The sequence below is a fragment of the Talpa europaea genome (genome assembly GCF_964194135.1).
Source record: "Talpa europaea genome assembly, chromosome: 14".
Classification (NCBI taxonomy): Eukaryota; Metazoa; Chordata; class Mammalia; order Eulipotyphla; family Talpidae; genus Talpa; species Talpa europaea.
In genome coordinates this window covers 43,449,931-43,465,757 of record NC_140082.1, presented here as the reverse complement: position 1 = coordinate 43,465,757, position 15,827 = coordinate 43,449,931, and the positions used below count along the sequence as shown (strand labels likewise).

Genomic DNA, 15,827 nt, shown 5'->3' with positions numbered 1-15,827 from the left:
TTAGATCCAACTGTGTGTGTGTGTGTGTGTGTTTGTGTGTAGGGAGGGTGGTATGTAGTTATAATGGGTCCAGTGAATACTTAACCTTTAGTTAAATAATCGGCTGATGCTATTAGAAGTAGAAACAAAGGACAAAGGGACAAAAGAATTCACTAGAATCCTGAGCTAGATAGCTTTATTTTGTTCTTCTAAAGGATTATTTACTCAGCCCCTATAGCAAGAAGCTGACCTTTCAGCATCCAATCAGGTGCTGTGCTCTCTGCTTGTACCAAGTTGGCTGGGAATGCACCCCCAGGGCAGTACTGAGGAGCAGGACAAGTTTAAGACAGGCCTTATTCTTGGGCTTCTTCTTGCCTAGCATTTGTTTGCTGGTCACTGTGTCTCTGCAGTGAAAACCAAAGCTCCCCTGCCATGGGATGATAAGGGCTACAAGGTCCTTCATGCCTTGCTATCTTTCCTTTATCCTGCCTTGATGACTGCAAACAGTCTTTCCAATCACTTTCCTTAATAACTCTTTTCTGAGTCAGGCTATTCTTTGTTGCTGGGACACCAGTGTGTATCTGACAGATCTGAGGATGGGTTGTGCCCTTTTGGGAGGAACCACAGGGTATAGGACACTGTGCAGAGAATGGTGAAGGTGGAACAGAGGGGAGATACACTCGTCAGTCTAGGTTATTGATGTTGGTAAAAACTGAAGTTGTTCGACTACGGAGCATGTTGTAGGTGCCGTCAAATGGATAATCTACCGAACACACACAATGAGTGATTCTGCTGGACATTGGTCATGACAATTCCTTTATGGGAAATAGTGTTAGAATGATTCCTTATGTCCTGAGGCCTCCCCTCCTCTGCCAGAGGCTTTGACATTGAGACCTTTGAGAGAGATTTTCTATTTAACTCTCTGGAGGGCAATTTAAAATTTTTAATTTAGATAATTGTAGAGTCACATACAGTTGTAGGAAATCATACAGTGAAATTCTTACTAAATTTCCCTCAATGGTAAGAATTTGAAAAAGTAGTATATCACAAAGACAATATGAACATGTATACAATCCACCAGTCTTATTCAGATTTCCCCACTTACTCTTTATCATGAGTGTTTAGAAGGTTTCCGATCAGAGTAGGTATGTAATCAGTTTCAGAATGAGAATTCTAATGCTACAAATTCATATGCCTCAGAAAAATTCTGTTTTTTCTTTGCAAACATTCATTATGACATTCGAAATTTGCATGTATGTTTTCCCCGTGGCTTCATTTTCCTACTTCATATGTGTCTAAAATTCAGTAGAACATTTGAAAACATCTTGTTATCTATGGAAATGTGTTTTAAACTCAACTGCCCATGAAATCACCTGTTATTTCAAGTGAAATGCAAGTATTTGTGGATTTTATACATCATAGTTCTTCCTGGACAACAGTGTGGTCAAGTCCAAATTGCATGGTTAGGGAGGCCATTAACTTTATTACTCTGGGTGAAGTTGGGTCCTGGAAAAGCAGTATGACCTTTAACCCAGCACTTAGACTATCCTTTTTGGCCTCAATGTGTTTATCTGTAAGTGTGATTATTTCAGTTTATCTCTAAAGCACCTTCCAACTGTACTATTTTGTATTTATCATTTATATATAAAAAAGTAGTTACTAGCAGTGTGATAAGATTCATATTCTTCATTTTTGAGTCATTTGCTGTTTGCATAAGCCAATTTCCTGACCCAACTTTTACAAATTTCTTGCAAAGACTACCTCATTAAGTGAAATTCTGCTATATCTCTTTATGAAAGCGTTGGCAACATAGAGTGAAAGGTTGAATTTGCAGTGCTGATGACAAGTTTTATCTCAGTAGCCTGTGTTAATAACTTGGTCTTCTGACTGTACAAGGTCTCTTAGAAAGTGTATGATTGGAGGAGAGGGTCTTCGTTTTGCATGAAGAGCAATAATGCTCTTTGCACCAAAAGTTCTGATAGAATTTGTGTAGATTAGATTAGACTATATTTAGATTAGATTAAATTTCTTGACTGCTTATGCTTATCCTCTTGGAAAAGGTTTAGTCATTGCCTTGAATGGTTAAATGATTTAGAAATCATTGAAAGAATGAAAGAAGGGAAGCATTGGGAAAGCTCTTTAGACATTTAACAGTTGAAAATATGTCTGCTCTTAGTATTTGCTCTCATTCATTATTAGATTTGCCATTTTCCACTTACTTAAGACACCTTACTTAGAGAAGGAAATAAATATTTACAGTGCATTAGTGCCACAGAGAATCTGAAGTTCTGTGATGAGGGTTTATTGCTGTTTTATCCACTCTTCAAAGGAATGCACACATCAAACAGTCTCACTATCTTCCTGGACTCAGTGACATTGCACTAGTCCCTGTCTGCTTCATGCAGAAATTTAATTATTGAAGATTTTTGTCTTTGAATTTTCTTTTTAATATTTCAGATGATATACTTTGAAAATCTATATATTAAATACATCAGAAGAATACAGGGAGAGAAAGTTTTATTGTCATGTTTTTTAATGAAGTGCCTTTCCTAAAACTCAGGATGAGCTATTATAATAATAATAATGTGCAAATTACCTTAAATTCAAAGTTCCTATTTCTAATTACTGTAAGGAACACAGAATACATCAAATTATTAATTATGCTGAAATAGACAATGGACCCCAGAAAAATGTAACAAATCACAGGAGACAAGACTATATTCATTTTTTTATTTCTTTGAGGCCAACACAAAATTGCATTCTTTATGCAATGTTATATTTTCTGAGGACAGTGAGAGGCGGGGAACCTGTCAAATGCATCAGGCAGCTGTGTTTCATGATTCATTTTGTTGATAAGGTCAGATGTTTTTAGTAATCTCTTTCATTAAATCAACTTGTCAAAAGATGTCATGCCATTTGTGGCTATTGCTGCTTCATTTTCTGTAACTCTTGTGTATTTTCATTCTTGTATGTTGCTAATAATTTTTTAAACTCATTTGGAGGCACTTGATAGTGGATCCTGATACTGTTTTTAAATATTTAAGATATTTTTCTAGTATGTTTTTCATAAATCATGATACATTCTGTCAGTATGAGGTTTGCTAGGTGATCACTGGTAGAGGAGTATGTGAACATATGTGGAATCGTATTTTTTTTTTTTGCATTTAAGGTGTCTTTTGACTTATTAATGCAAACTCTGATTTTATAATAGATTAGGGGTTGAGGGCTGGAGAATTGACCAAACATTTCAGAATTACAGGTCTGGGTCAGTGATTCTTAATGTGTGATCTGTGGGTCCTTGGGGGTCACTATTCCTATTTCTGGAACATATTTTATGTTATTCAGTGGGCTGACATCTGCACCAACATCTGTCCAGGTGCTGATGGATGAAATGCAGGCCCCTTGGCACAAATCAAGGCAGTGACACCAAGTGTATTCTTCACCCATCATACTCACAGGTAGAAAGAAAATGTCATTTTATCCACTTCCCTTGATGAAATAGCAAAATTATTACTTTCATTAAATTCTGATCCTTGAGCACACATTTTAATATTTTGTGTGATAACTGTGAGGTAGACATAAAGTAATTTTACATATTGAAGATCAATAGTTGTCATTTGAGGTAGCCAAATTTTATTGGAATGCCATATTTACTTTAAGTAAAGTCAGAAAAACTATGGTTATTTAGACTTTGGTGTTTGGCAGAGTTTCTAGGAAAGAAATGAGCCTATCACTACATGCAAATGCCTGACTGAATCTGTTGCCAAAGATAACATTCTTGCTTTATAGTGAAAATTAGATTTTGGAAAACTTATATCCCACTGTGAGTATGACAGCTTCCCAATACATGATGATATTTTCTGATGAAATTGGTAATGATATTCACATTTGTGAATTTTGAATATGAAGAAATACATCAACATTTAAAGATCATCATAGCCCAACAATTAATACATTCTAAGCAACGTGTAAAAAAATTTGTCATGAGTAAAATATTCATTCTAAATGTAAGACACACATGTAGATTTTTATGTATTAAAGAATGAAAAGTTTACATTCCCTATTGTAACTAGTATTTGTGAAACTCTCATTTGTTGTCTAAATGTGGTGTCAAAGAATATCTATACTTATCTGAAAAGATAATTAAAATACCATTTCCTCATCCAGCTATATAATTATTGAGTTCTTTTTTCTTGGTATTCTTTGTCATATTGTAGCAGATTGAATGCAGACACTGAGATATGACTACAGATGTCTTTATATTGCAAAATCTTAACCATTGCTATTCTTCCCACTAAATATTCTTCGTCTTGTAAAACAGAATAATAAAATTTTGTTGTTTATGTTTACATGTAATAGTTTATTAACTTAAGAATGTACCGATACTGTTTTAAATTTTGTCAGGTTCGCTTATAAAGTGTTAAATAGTATAGCTATAAATTACATAAACAAAAGCTCTCTGGGAACCTTAATCATTTTTACATTGTAAAAGGTCCTGAAATCACCATTTACAAAATATAGGTCTAACCTAGTCTCCTCTGGGGGCAGGCTTTATTATCTTAGGCATTGTATTTTATTTAGCAGTAAAATTTTTGTTTTCCTCTTCTATTTTGACATTTCACAAATTGGAAGAGTACCTGTTGTTTCAATCTCTATATAGCTGACATAATATTTCTTTAACTCCCCCAAATCAAATGATACTATTAACAAAAACCCTTACAATGATATCCATGTGTATCTAATTCTAGCTGGAAACAATAAAATCTTCCCTTTCACAAAGTGAATCTAATATTTATATTTGCAAGTAGCTGAAAATGGAATTTGCTTTCCCATGAAAGCCAATAAAACCCAAAACAACAGAAATAATTTCATGATTTGGGTGTAATTGATTACTGTTCTAGCAATCTGAAGTTCTGCCTGAGAAGTTATCTCTGCTCATGTCATCTCTTTGAACCTCAATAGACTCATCTGTGAAGTGATTCATATGTTTCTTACAATGTGATTAATGTTGAAATTCATTTAAAACAAATAAGATTCATATGCCTTAAAATTAAATTAATAATTTGATTCTAATATGTTACTAAAACTTATGTTTATATAAACTGCATAAAATGACTTTTTTTTATGCAACCATAAAACAAAAAAGAAATTATCAATCAAAAATATAGGCCTCAGTACAGACAATGCTGTGTGCCATGTAGCTGAGTCTGACTCCAACGTAGCATGCTGTGTGGCCTGGGTTCTTTGTATTTGGGCCTCTTTCTGCTGCTTGTATGTCCTATGCTGACGCATTCCTTTCAGCACATGAAACTGCAGGAAACCTTGATTTCAAGATCAACATGTTATTTTGGTTTGAACATATTGCTGCTTGAACTGAGTTCTTTTCTCAATAGCATGCATCAACTCTAGGACACTCTTATTTGAGCTTGGGCACAAATGTAAACATGAAGTATGAATTTGTGTCTGGGGGGGTATTTATTTATATGGTAGAACAATAAAAGATGCAGACTCTATCTATATTTATTTCTTTTCACCAAAATGAAAATGAGATGTTTTCATGTGAAGAATTCACAGGAAGAGCTGCCTAATAGGATGTCTCCTGGGACATCCTTGGTTGTAGTTTATGTAAATCATGCTCTGATGCCTTGCCTATGGTTCTTTCCACAGGGGCAACCCAAAGAGCTGCCATTGCCTATGTAACACACCAAATCTCTCATCCCTTTTTCTGTTCTGCAGCTATACTTTTTGAAAGTTGCAGATGCGAAGGGGTAACATGTTAATTAGCTTTGTCTGTTTCAGACTAACAGATTAACACTGATCATGTCCTGACAGAGATGATCATCCTAATTATTTACCTAATCTGAATCATTTATGCAATATGATTCTCCAGGGGAATTTTTCTGAAAGTATTGCAATAAGCTGATTTATTGTATCTGAACAAATTGAATGAAATTATATAGTCCCTGAATTTATTTTTGATTTTAAATGTACACACACAAATGCATACACACAGGGAGAGAAAGAGAGAGAGGGAGAATGGGAGAGAGATTGATTTTGATTGAGGTCTGCAGAGTTCTTCAGCAACTAAATAATTAATGACCTTGTAATTGGAAAGCCAAAGAACCCATATCTAAGAAGCAGTATTGAAATTACCCAGAAGTATTCTATTCTTCCCATTTTGTTGCTTCTCTGCTTACATATTATAGTTGGTGAGTTTGGGAACAATTTTGCTAATTAGAAGGAAACTTTTTATAATCAAAGCATTGTAATAATAATATATGGATACTTGGGTGTATATTTTTGTGAACTTGTTTCAAGAGTGACTATATAGTACTTCTTGGTATATTTTATTTTTGATTTTGGTGCAAATTATAAGCAGTGAGGGCTGTCACAATTATTTATACATACTTCAAATGTGGAAATCTTTCTTTATAATTTTCATGTGTTTTTCCCCCATAAAGTAGCTATCAACAATAATATATTAAATCTCCACTGTATTTTCTTCTCTGATCATGTTGCTCAACTCTATTACTTTTATTACTTTTATCAGATCTTTATGATGAAGAAGCATATGTTAACTGCAATATTATGATTCATATGCTTCTGTTCTCTCTGATATTTCTAATTTACTTTAACATCATTTGGATTTTTGGATTGAAAATGGTTTAAATATAATTTTTGAGATATATATATATAGTTTGGCATCCTTAAGGATTTCTGTGTATCCATACCATTGATGAGTGCATCAGTATTCCAGAAATGTTTCTTTTCTTTTTCATTATAAACTTAATTCAATTTTGTTTTAGCAACAGATATTAGTCGAAAATGTTTCTTACAGAGTGTTGTGACTTCATGGTTAAATTTTTTTTGTTAAAGACTTTTTTTTTTTTTGTGTGTGGGACCCTTGCCGGCAGCTGGGGAATGAACAGGCGCTGCAGAGGCTGTGGGCAGCCTCGCAGCCCCGTGCTCAAGCGCTGCGCCACCAGGGGAGGCCCTTTGTTAGAGACTTTTAATAAATATTTAACTTGTGTACTAGTTTTTGAAGTCAGCTTAACAATTTAATCTAAACTTTAAAAGTTTTGCTTCGTATTACATTTTTGAGGACTTTCACTCAGTTGGTAAAGCTATGGCTTTTGTTTCAGATTCTCACGGTTACACCCTATACTTGTTTCCCCCTATTTTTGTAGTACTGTTTTTTGTCTGCTGTAACATTGATTATATTGCTAAGATATTCTCAGTATAACTAATACAATTATTAGGCTGAATGCGGAATGCTTTGTTATAGCAGGTGCAAGCAAACTCCACTTTTATCTGAATAGGGTTGTTAAACTGTCTTTCATGTGGTATATACCCCTTCATGTTAGTATATTGTCTTTAAGATTTCTGTTATCTCAAGGATATAAAATGTGTTTATGTTCTACACTTTCTGAAGAAAATAAATATTTTATTTCACAGAATTCTTTAATAGACAATGTTTAGATTCTGAATTTTTAACCTAGTAGATATGGCTAAAAGTTAGATGAGATTGTTCCATTACTTAAATTTGTTTTTTATATCTTAGAATACCTGTGCCATTTTATTTAAAAATATTGGGTTACTAATAGCAGTGATGGTTATTATTACTGTCTGTGGACCAGACACTGTCAAGCACCATTTTAAGCACTTTGTCTCATTTTGTCTTCATTGTATCCCTATGAAAAAAAGTATTTTTATTGCTAGTTATGTAGATTAGAGACTAGAAACAGAGGACAGTTAGGCCGACTGCCCAGACTCTCACCCATAAGAATTGGGGCAGCCTTAATCCACAGCAGGTCATCCCACATATACAACTGTCTTTCACCAAAAAGTATTTTAAAGGAACAAATGGAATTTCTACTTAGAATGTTTACTCATCAAACGCATCGATCTATTCTTAAATCTTTGGGATTTACTATCTTCATCCTATCAGGTAGTTTTCTTAAAAAAAAAAAAATAAATGCTTTTTTTGCATTTGTAGATATGCCTCTTCATGTCAGACGAAGCAGTGACCCAGCTTTAATTGGCCTCTCAACTTCTGTCAGTGATAATAATTTTTCCTCTGAAGAGCCTTCACGGAAAAACCCTACACGCTGGTCAACAACAGCAGGCTTCCTCAAGCAGAACACTGTTGGAAGTCCTAAGACCTGTGACAGGAAGGTAACTACTTCTATATTGAGTCTTATATCAGTGGTGAATGTCATCTGTTGACTGAATTCTTTACTAATAGGGCATCTCTGTTACCCTTTGCTTCTATGCACCTACCAACTTTAACATCAAAGTTTCCCTTGACTTTTGGCATAAAAATCACAGTACCTATGTCATATATTCACTTATATATCCATATTTTGAATAGATAATATTTTCATGATTTCATATATTCATGTAATTTTGACATGGACTGTATCCACATAAAGTCCCTCTCCCACTTTATCACTACGTCATTCCTCTGTTTCTAATCACGGGAAACTCCCCTATTAGCTTTTTGTATCACCTGCAGGGACATTTCACACATGTATTACCAACATTCTATTGGCTTGGGAGGTCTGTTAATGAAATTATAGCGGTATGGGCTTTAAGAAAGAAAGTGGACTCGATGGTCATTTATTCTGTCAATCCAATTGATAATTTTAAAAGCTATTCTCAGAAGTGAGAGGTGATATCTCATTATGTTTTTGATTAAATCTCCCAGTTAATAAGAAATGATTAGTATCTTTTCATGTGCCTGTTGGCCATGGTTTTGTCTTTGGAGAAGTACCTATTCAGATCCTCCACCTAATTTATTTATTTATTTTAGTTTTATGAGTTTCGTTTTATTGATTTTTTTGAATCCCAATTTTGATAATTTCTGATCTAATTTTATTATTTCATTCTATCTAACTTTTGGTTTTATTTTTTCTACTTCTTTTAAGGATGTGCTTAGATTTTTTATATTTTAATCTTGTTTCTCTAGGTATACCTATATTGCTATAAACTTTTCTTAGTACTGCTTTTGCTGCATTTTATATGTTCTCATAACTCATTTTCAGTCATCTCCAGGTATTTTCTGATTTCTGTTTTGATTTCTTCATTCACCCAATATTTTTTCAGTAACATATTGTTTATTTTCCATTAATTTGTGTTTCCTCCCTCTATTTTCTTTTAGTAGGTCTCTCAATTCATATCATTATGACCTGAGTAGATACTTGGTATTATTTCAGTCTTTGTCAATTTATTGAGATTTGTTTTGTGTCCCAACATAGGACCTATCCTTGAAATGTTCTATGAGCACTTGAAAAGAATGTGTTTTCTAGTGCTTTGAGGTGGAATGTTGTATAAATATTTATTAAGTCCATCTTGTATAATTTGTCATTTAAGACCATCATTTCCTTGATGATTTTCTTTCCAGATGTTCTATTCATCATTGTAAATGAGGTGTTAAATCTCTTAATATCTTGTTGTTGTTGTCTTCCTCTAGGTCTATAAATATTTGCTTTTTATATTTAGGTGCTGATGTGTTGGGTGCATAAATAGTGATATTTGTTATTCCTGTTGCATTGATCTCTTTTTCATTTTATAATATTCATGTTTATATCTTGCTTTTGAATTTGTTTTATCTGATGTACAATTAACAGGCACTTCTTGCTTTTTATAATTTTCTGTGGACTTGGAGTACCAGTTTCAATCTCTGTGGTTTAAGTCTGTGGTTGTCTTTCTAGCTTAAGTGAGACTCTAGTGAGTATCATATAGTTGCGTTATTCGTTATTCTTTTTAATCCATCTAACCACTCTGTGCCTTTTCATTGGCTTGCTTAGTCCATTTCTTTAAAAAAAAATTATTTATTTATGCATAAAAGAACTCGGGTGCGGGCCAGAGGTGTGGGGGTTGAGAGGATTCACAAGAGACAGAGTGGGGAACACAACCAGTGGGTTGACCAAAATACGCTGCTGAGGGGAGCAGCAGGCGAGTCAGGAGAGGTCTGCCGCTCCGTGTGGGTAGCTCCCTGGCCAGAGATCGAACTCGTGCTGCAGTGGCTGTGGACAGCTTCATAGGTTGCATATTAACCCTTGTGCCACCGGGCAGGCCCTGCTTAGCTTAGTCCATTACTATTAATATTGACAGACGAGGCTTGCTATTGCCATTTTGTCTTTAGTTTTTTTGTTCTGTCTGTTTACTTCCTTGTTCAAATTTTTATGGACCTGCAATTTTTTCCATTTAGATAGGAGGGCTTCTTACACCAGTTCTTATAGGTAAGGTCTAGATTTGGCAGTTTCATTAATTTTTTGTCTGAATAGCCATTTATTTCTCTGTCATAGCTAAAAGAGAGTCTTGCAAGATATGGTATTTGCAGCTGAAAGTTTATGTGAGTATTTTGAATGTCATTCTATTCTTTTCTGTTTTGTAGAGTTTCTTCTGAGAACTCTGAAAATCTGGTGGGAGTACCTTTATGAGTTTACTGCTTTTGTTATTTAGACATCCTCAAAATTCTTTCTTTGTCTTGAACTCTTGATAGTTTTGATACTATGTATTTTGATGTAGGTCTCACTGCATTTAGATATCTGGGTATCTTGTTAGCTTCATGGACTTGTATATTTAATTCCTTCCCTATGTTGTGAAGTTTTCCTTTATTATTTCTTTTAATAAGCTCTCTGTTCCCCTGGTTCTCTCTTTTTCCTTCTGGGATACCCATTACACTTATTTGGCCTGCCCTAATGGCATTGAGTAGTTCTTGTAGTGCCTCTTTCTTTTTTTCATATTATTTTCTCTCTTACACCTAAATCATTTTTATGCTACTATCTTTAAGCTTACTGATTTTTCCCTCCATTTACTTTATTCTGTTTCCATAGCTTTCTCTTAGTGTTTCATATCATATTTATTGTATTACCCGCATCCTGAATTTCTGTTATTTAAAGCTGAAATTTCTGTCTTCTCTTCATTAGTTTTATTTCTGAGCTCATTAATTTGTTTTTATGAGTCTTGTTGTGTCTCTTTGATTAGGTTTTTCACCACTTTGATTTGCCTTTCTGACTTTTCTTCTCTCTCTGAGTTTCTTTATTATAATAATTCTGAACTCTAACAGGGAGATACAGTCTTCTATGTCTTTTTGTTTGGAGTCCGGAGCATTGTTCTCTTGTCCTGATGTCATATTCCCTTCAGGTGTTAAGTTGACTTTTTTTTTTTTTTTTTTTTGGTCTCACTTCATTTTGCTTTTTTAAATGGCTCTGATTTTATTTTTTAAATATCTGAATCAGGAACTTAGAGGGTAGACTATTTTCTAGCAGGTGCTATTGTGTTTTTATTTTATTTTATATTTTTGGTCTTTCCTGGTTTCTTTAGCTACTTGTACTTGAATTTGCTCTGTCAGCCAGGTAGGGGAGGGTGCAGAAGCAGTCACCTGCTATTGCAAATTTCTTGTGGAGAGGTGAACACTGATTCCTGTTTGGGGCACTGCTTACATAATCTCTCTGGGAGCCCAGATCTGAGACTCTGAGACTGTGCAGTTCTTAAGGTCAGTAACTACCCCAAGTGGTGAAGAAGGGGGAGTGAATTCTAGAATTTCTTCTCTGTTATCTTTCATACAGGGTTTTGGCCTATGTGGGGCACCCCAGCTCTTCCATTTGGGTTTTACTTGTGATGAAAGGTGTATTCTTCCATTCCATTTTTGCTCACTCCTCTCCAGGAGCCATGGCTGGCTGGCATCCCTAATACCTTTGTTGTCCACCCAGACCTGAAGCCTTAAGCCATTTCTCTGTATCCACCTTCTGTCCAGTGAAGGGTGAAAATCCTCCATGTCCCTTCTGGTGTAGTTTGTGCTGGTCTTTGATTTGTGAGGGGGTTTCATTCTCATTCTAATTTTCTGGGCTCTCTTGAAGATATGTTCCTCCAGTTAATTGTTAGCTGTTCATTTTGGGAACTTATTAGCAAGGAACCACTTGAATTTATCTCTTTAGAATTTTTAAAATAAACACGACTTTTTGTTTTAAATAGCATATACCTGTATCTATCATAATTTTTTTTTGGAAACTAATGGAGTAGAACAAAGTGAAATTAGAGTAAATTTTAAAACAGCAACAACCATTATTATGATATTAATGTGGCCACACTACACACATCCACACAGAATTGTAATCATATTGCATCTACCAATTTGCATTCCTGATCATTTCTACTGTTTTTGTTTCTATTTGTCATACTATGTATTTTCCCTCCCAAAATTCACTCGTGAATTTTTATTAGAAAATATTTTTTAACTAATGCAAACTATTCCACTATAGAGTATACTCAAATTTATTTACTATCCCCCTATTTTTGTACATTTATACTATGTTTTTCACATTATAAATGTCAGTGCTGCAAGACTTACAGGCTATATATAAATCTGATTCAATACTATCTCATCTTATGTTATAAAAATACTTTCCATGTTTTCAGTGTTCAGAAAAAATGCCTGAAGGAATGAACATTTGCTGATCAGTACTGAATTTTCTATTTATGTGGAGTTCATGAGAGTTGGACAATTTCAAGATGTTATGTATTTTTATCACTCTGTTGTAGTGGTGTATGTTTTCTACAAAGACATGAAAATAAATTTATTAAGGGTACATAGGTTCATGATTTATTGATCTCTATTGATTAAAATAAATTGACAGTTTTCTATAGGTTATTTATGTATTTAAATTGCTTTTATTCTTCCAAGTTGAATTAGCAAAATAAAGAGTTTCAAAATAATCTTGCCAGTCAATTAAAAATTTTTCTTGTCTAACCTGGAAAGTTTTATTCGGTATGTTAGAACATTATGATGTCAAAATCTATCCTTTGGTTCAAAACTGCAGATAAGAGGTTGAATCTTGCCAGTTAAATTACTGTTAATATCTCATTTTACTATGGAGGTAGAGGGCACTGTAGACAGAATTTGATCCTACTAATTCAGGGTAGTGTTGTGGAGAAAAAGGATTCTGCAGGATTCTGATTTTTTACACACACTTTTATTTTGAGGTGACATGTATAAGGTAAGAAAGTCTTGCGTTTTTTCAGTTTTGTTTTTTTTTTAATATTTATTCACTCCTGTTTCCCACCATTTATGACTGCCTTTTTGAATTCTTTTTTTTTTTTAAGATTTATTTTTTATTTATACAAGTGCTGGGGTACAGGCCAGATGCACAGGAGGGTGAGAGGATTCACCAGCGACAGAGCAGGGTACAGAACAGGCAGACTGATGAAACACACTGCTGAGGGGAGCAGTGGGAGAGACTGGAGAGGTCTACTGCACCATGAGGGATTCTCACCAGCTGGCCTGGATCGAGCCCGTGCTGCAGAGGCTGCGGACAGCTTCACAGTGCGGTTTTCAACCGCCTGCACCACCAGGGAGGCCCCTTTTTTTGAACTCTTTAAGGAACATCTTGGTTACACTTTGTATGTAAATTATCTTGGGAGTAGAGAAGCTGTGTTTTCATTTGTGATTTTACATGAGCTTAATACTTCAACTTGGGAGTGTTTCAATCAGCATGAGTACTTAAATCATTTCTCCACCTTCATGTTCTCCCTACACGCCAGCTATTGTGTAGACAGTTTTAACTCATTTCTTCAAGAATAATATAATGAGGCACTTTTCATAATCAATCAACTATGAAGTTTCAACGGTAAGGTCTATGTACTCTTTCATTGTGCGGCTGTTTTAAGCCATTGAACCTTCCCCCTAAATAATGAGGTTACTTTCCTAAGTATATTACTCCTGCCCTCCATTAACATAGGTAGATTTAACATAAAAGCCATAACTTGATTAGTAGCCAAGAAAGATTCTCACCTGATAAGGGAAATTAGAAGAAAATGATAAGAGAACTTACTGTGTTGGCATCATTCCCCCTGCCTCCCTTACTTAAAGAGAGACTTTGCAGTGTTTCAGACCCCCTGGGTTTACTAGTTCTGCTTGATTTATTGTGTGGCACATTTGATGTCTTTCCAACACCCCTATTTCATACAAGCATTTTGAAGAGATGCTTATTAATTATTATCTTTGCCATTTCTCTTTCCATTCTATTAGAAGAGTTGCGAGAGCTTCTAATTTTAGAAAGTTACTTTTATAAACATTTCTTGCAGTATATTTTAAGATTTCTAAACCATTTTTTCTGATCATAATAACACTTGCTCATTGTATTTATAAAGCAATGAAGTATAATGTATATTTTATGAAATATAACCCATGAGGCAAGTAATTTGGAATCTGAAAAATGAATAGTATTGACATTTTGGTGTATTAACTTTGCAACTTCTTGGAGCAATAGCTCTATAGATAGATGGTGGCTGTCCTGTTATCAATGAGGAATTATCCAATAATTGTAATTACCTGCATTGTCCCCTAATTTGTGTTTTACTGTGTCTCTTATAAAAATTGATTGCATGCTTATTATTCTGTTGTGTTCTGGTTTTGTTGTAGTTGGTGTTTACTAATTTTTTCTGCTTTTCCTGTTGCTTGATATTTATTCTTAGCTGTTTTTCTTTTGTTCTTATAAGTAACCTTCAGAAGTACCTTCAGAGCATATTCTTATTTATTAGTTTATGTTGAAATCTCAGATTATTTTCTTAGAATAATAGATTATTGAAGTAGATTTGTTTGTCTAAATAAGTGCACAATTTAAAGCCATAATTATTTCCCATTAATTCATGTGTAATAATATGTACAGTACTTAGGATGTATAAAGCATTGTGTGAACTCCTTGGGATGAGCTTGGGGATGAGAGGGAGTGTGAAGAAAAGAAAGAAGTAACTGGCATATCTCCTGAGTTACAGATTTTACTATTTCACTGTGTAGCTTAGTAATTCTATTTGAGCACCAGAACTACATACGAGCTGTTAAAAAGGCTTAACACACACACACTAAAAGCAACAGATTCCTTTACCATTTCAAGAAATTTGTGTATGTGTTTGTAAAACTCCTGTTTTGATTCCTGGACATTGTGTGTGTGTGTGTGTGTGTGTGTGTATTTTAAACTCTGATTAAACTGAAAAGGTAAAGTTGCTTGCCTGTTATGAGAAAAGGGCAATAGGAGTATATTGGTTATTTTGAGATGTCTTCATTATAGGCCATTTTTTCTATCATAATATAGTATTATCTGAAACAGTTACATAGTTGGTTTTGTGACATTTCACTTTTCATACGCATATGGCTCAAATTTATTTTAAAATAAATATCAATTAAAATAACATTTTGAGTTTTTTTAAAAAATGTCTTATAACATCCCATTGTTAATTTGTATTCTATCAAGACAGAACTAGAACAAGAAGTACTTTTTCTTTTGAAAACAATGTTTCTTTCTATAATTCTTTTGTCCATCTCCCCTACTCCCGCCTCCCCAAACTTCCTTCAAGATGTATTTGAGGGTCTCCCCGGTGGCGCAGCGGTTGAGCGCTGGGTTGCGAAGCTGCCCGCGGCCTCTGCGGCGCCGGTTCGATCCCCGGCTGCTCCCCGACCACCGGAGGAGGGTCCCACATGGCGCGCAGACCTCTCCTGCCGCCCGCTGCTCCCCTCAGCAGTGTACTTCAGTCCTTCTGCCTGCTCTGCTCCCTGCTCTGGCTCTGGTGAATTCTCTCACCCTCCCGTGCTTCTGACTGTACCCAGTGCATGTATAAACAAAACAAACCAACAAACCAACAAATAAATAAATAAATAAAAGCATGCCTCTATTAAAAAAAAAAAAAGATGTATTTGAGGGCCTCCCCTGGTGGCACAGGCGGTTGAGTGCTGTGCTGTGAAGCTGTCCACAGCCTCTGCGGTGCCGGTTCGATCCCGGCCGTTGGTTGAGGGTCCCACATGGCGCGGCAGACCTCTCCTGTCTCGCCGCTGCTCCCCTCAGCAG

General features: G+C 35.0%; 1 protein-coding gene across 15 annotated transcripts in view; it reads left to right on the top strand.

Annotated features, from left to right (window-relative positions):
* Positions 1 to 15,827, top strand: part of PARD3 (par-3 family cell polarity regulator) — a gene marked incomplete at both ends in the record, with an annotated part of 584,385 nt that overhangs the window by 249,710 nt on the left and 318,848 nt on the right. For all 15 annotated transcript variants that reach the window (XM_084254375.1, XM_084254377.1, XM_084254376.1 and 12 more), the window contains one exon: positions 7,976 to 8,154. In XM_084254375.1, coding sequence (XP_084110501.1) covers positions 7,976 to 8,154 — 179 coding nt within the window. The remainder of the gene's footprint in view (positions 1 to 7,975; positions 8,155 to 15,827) is intronic.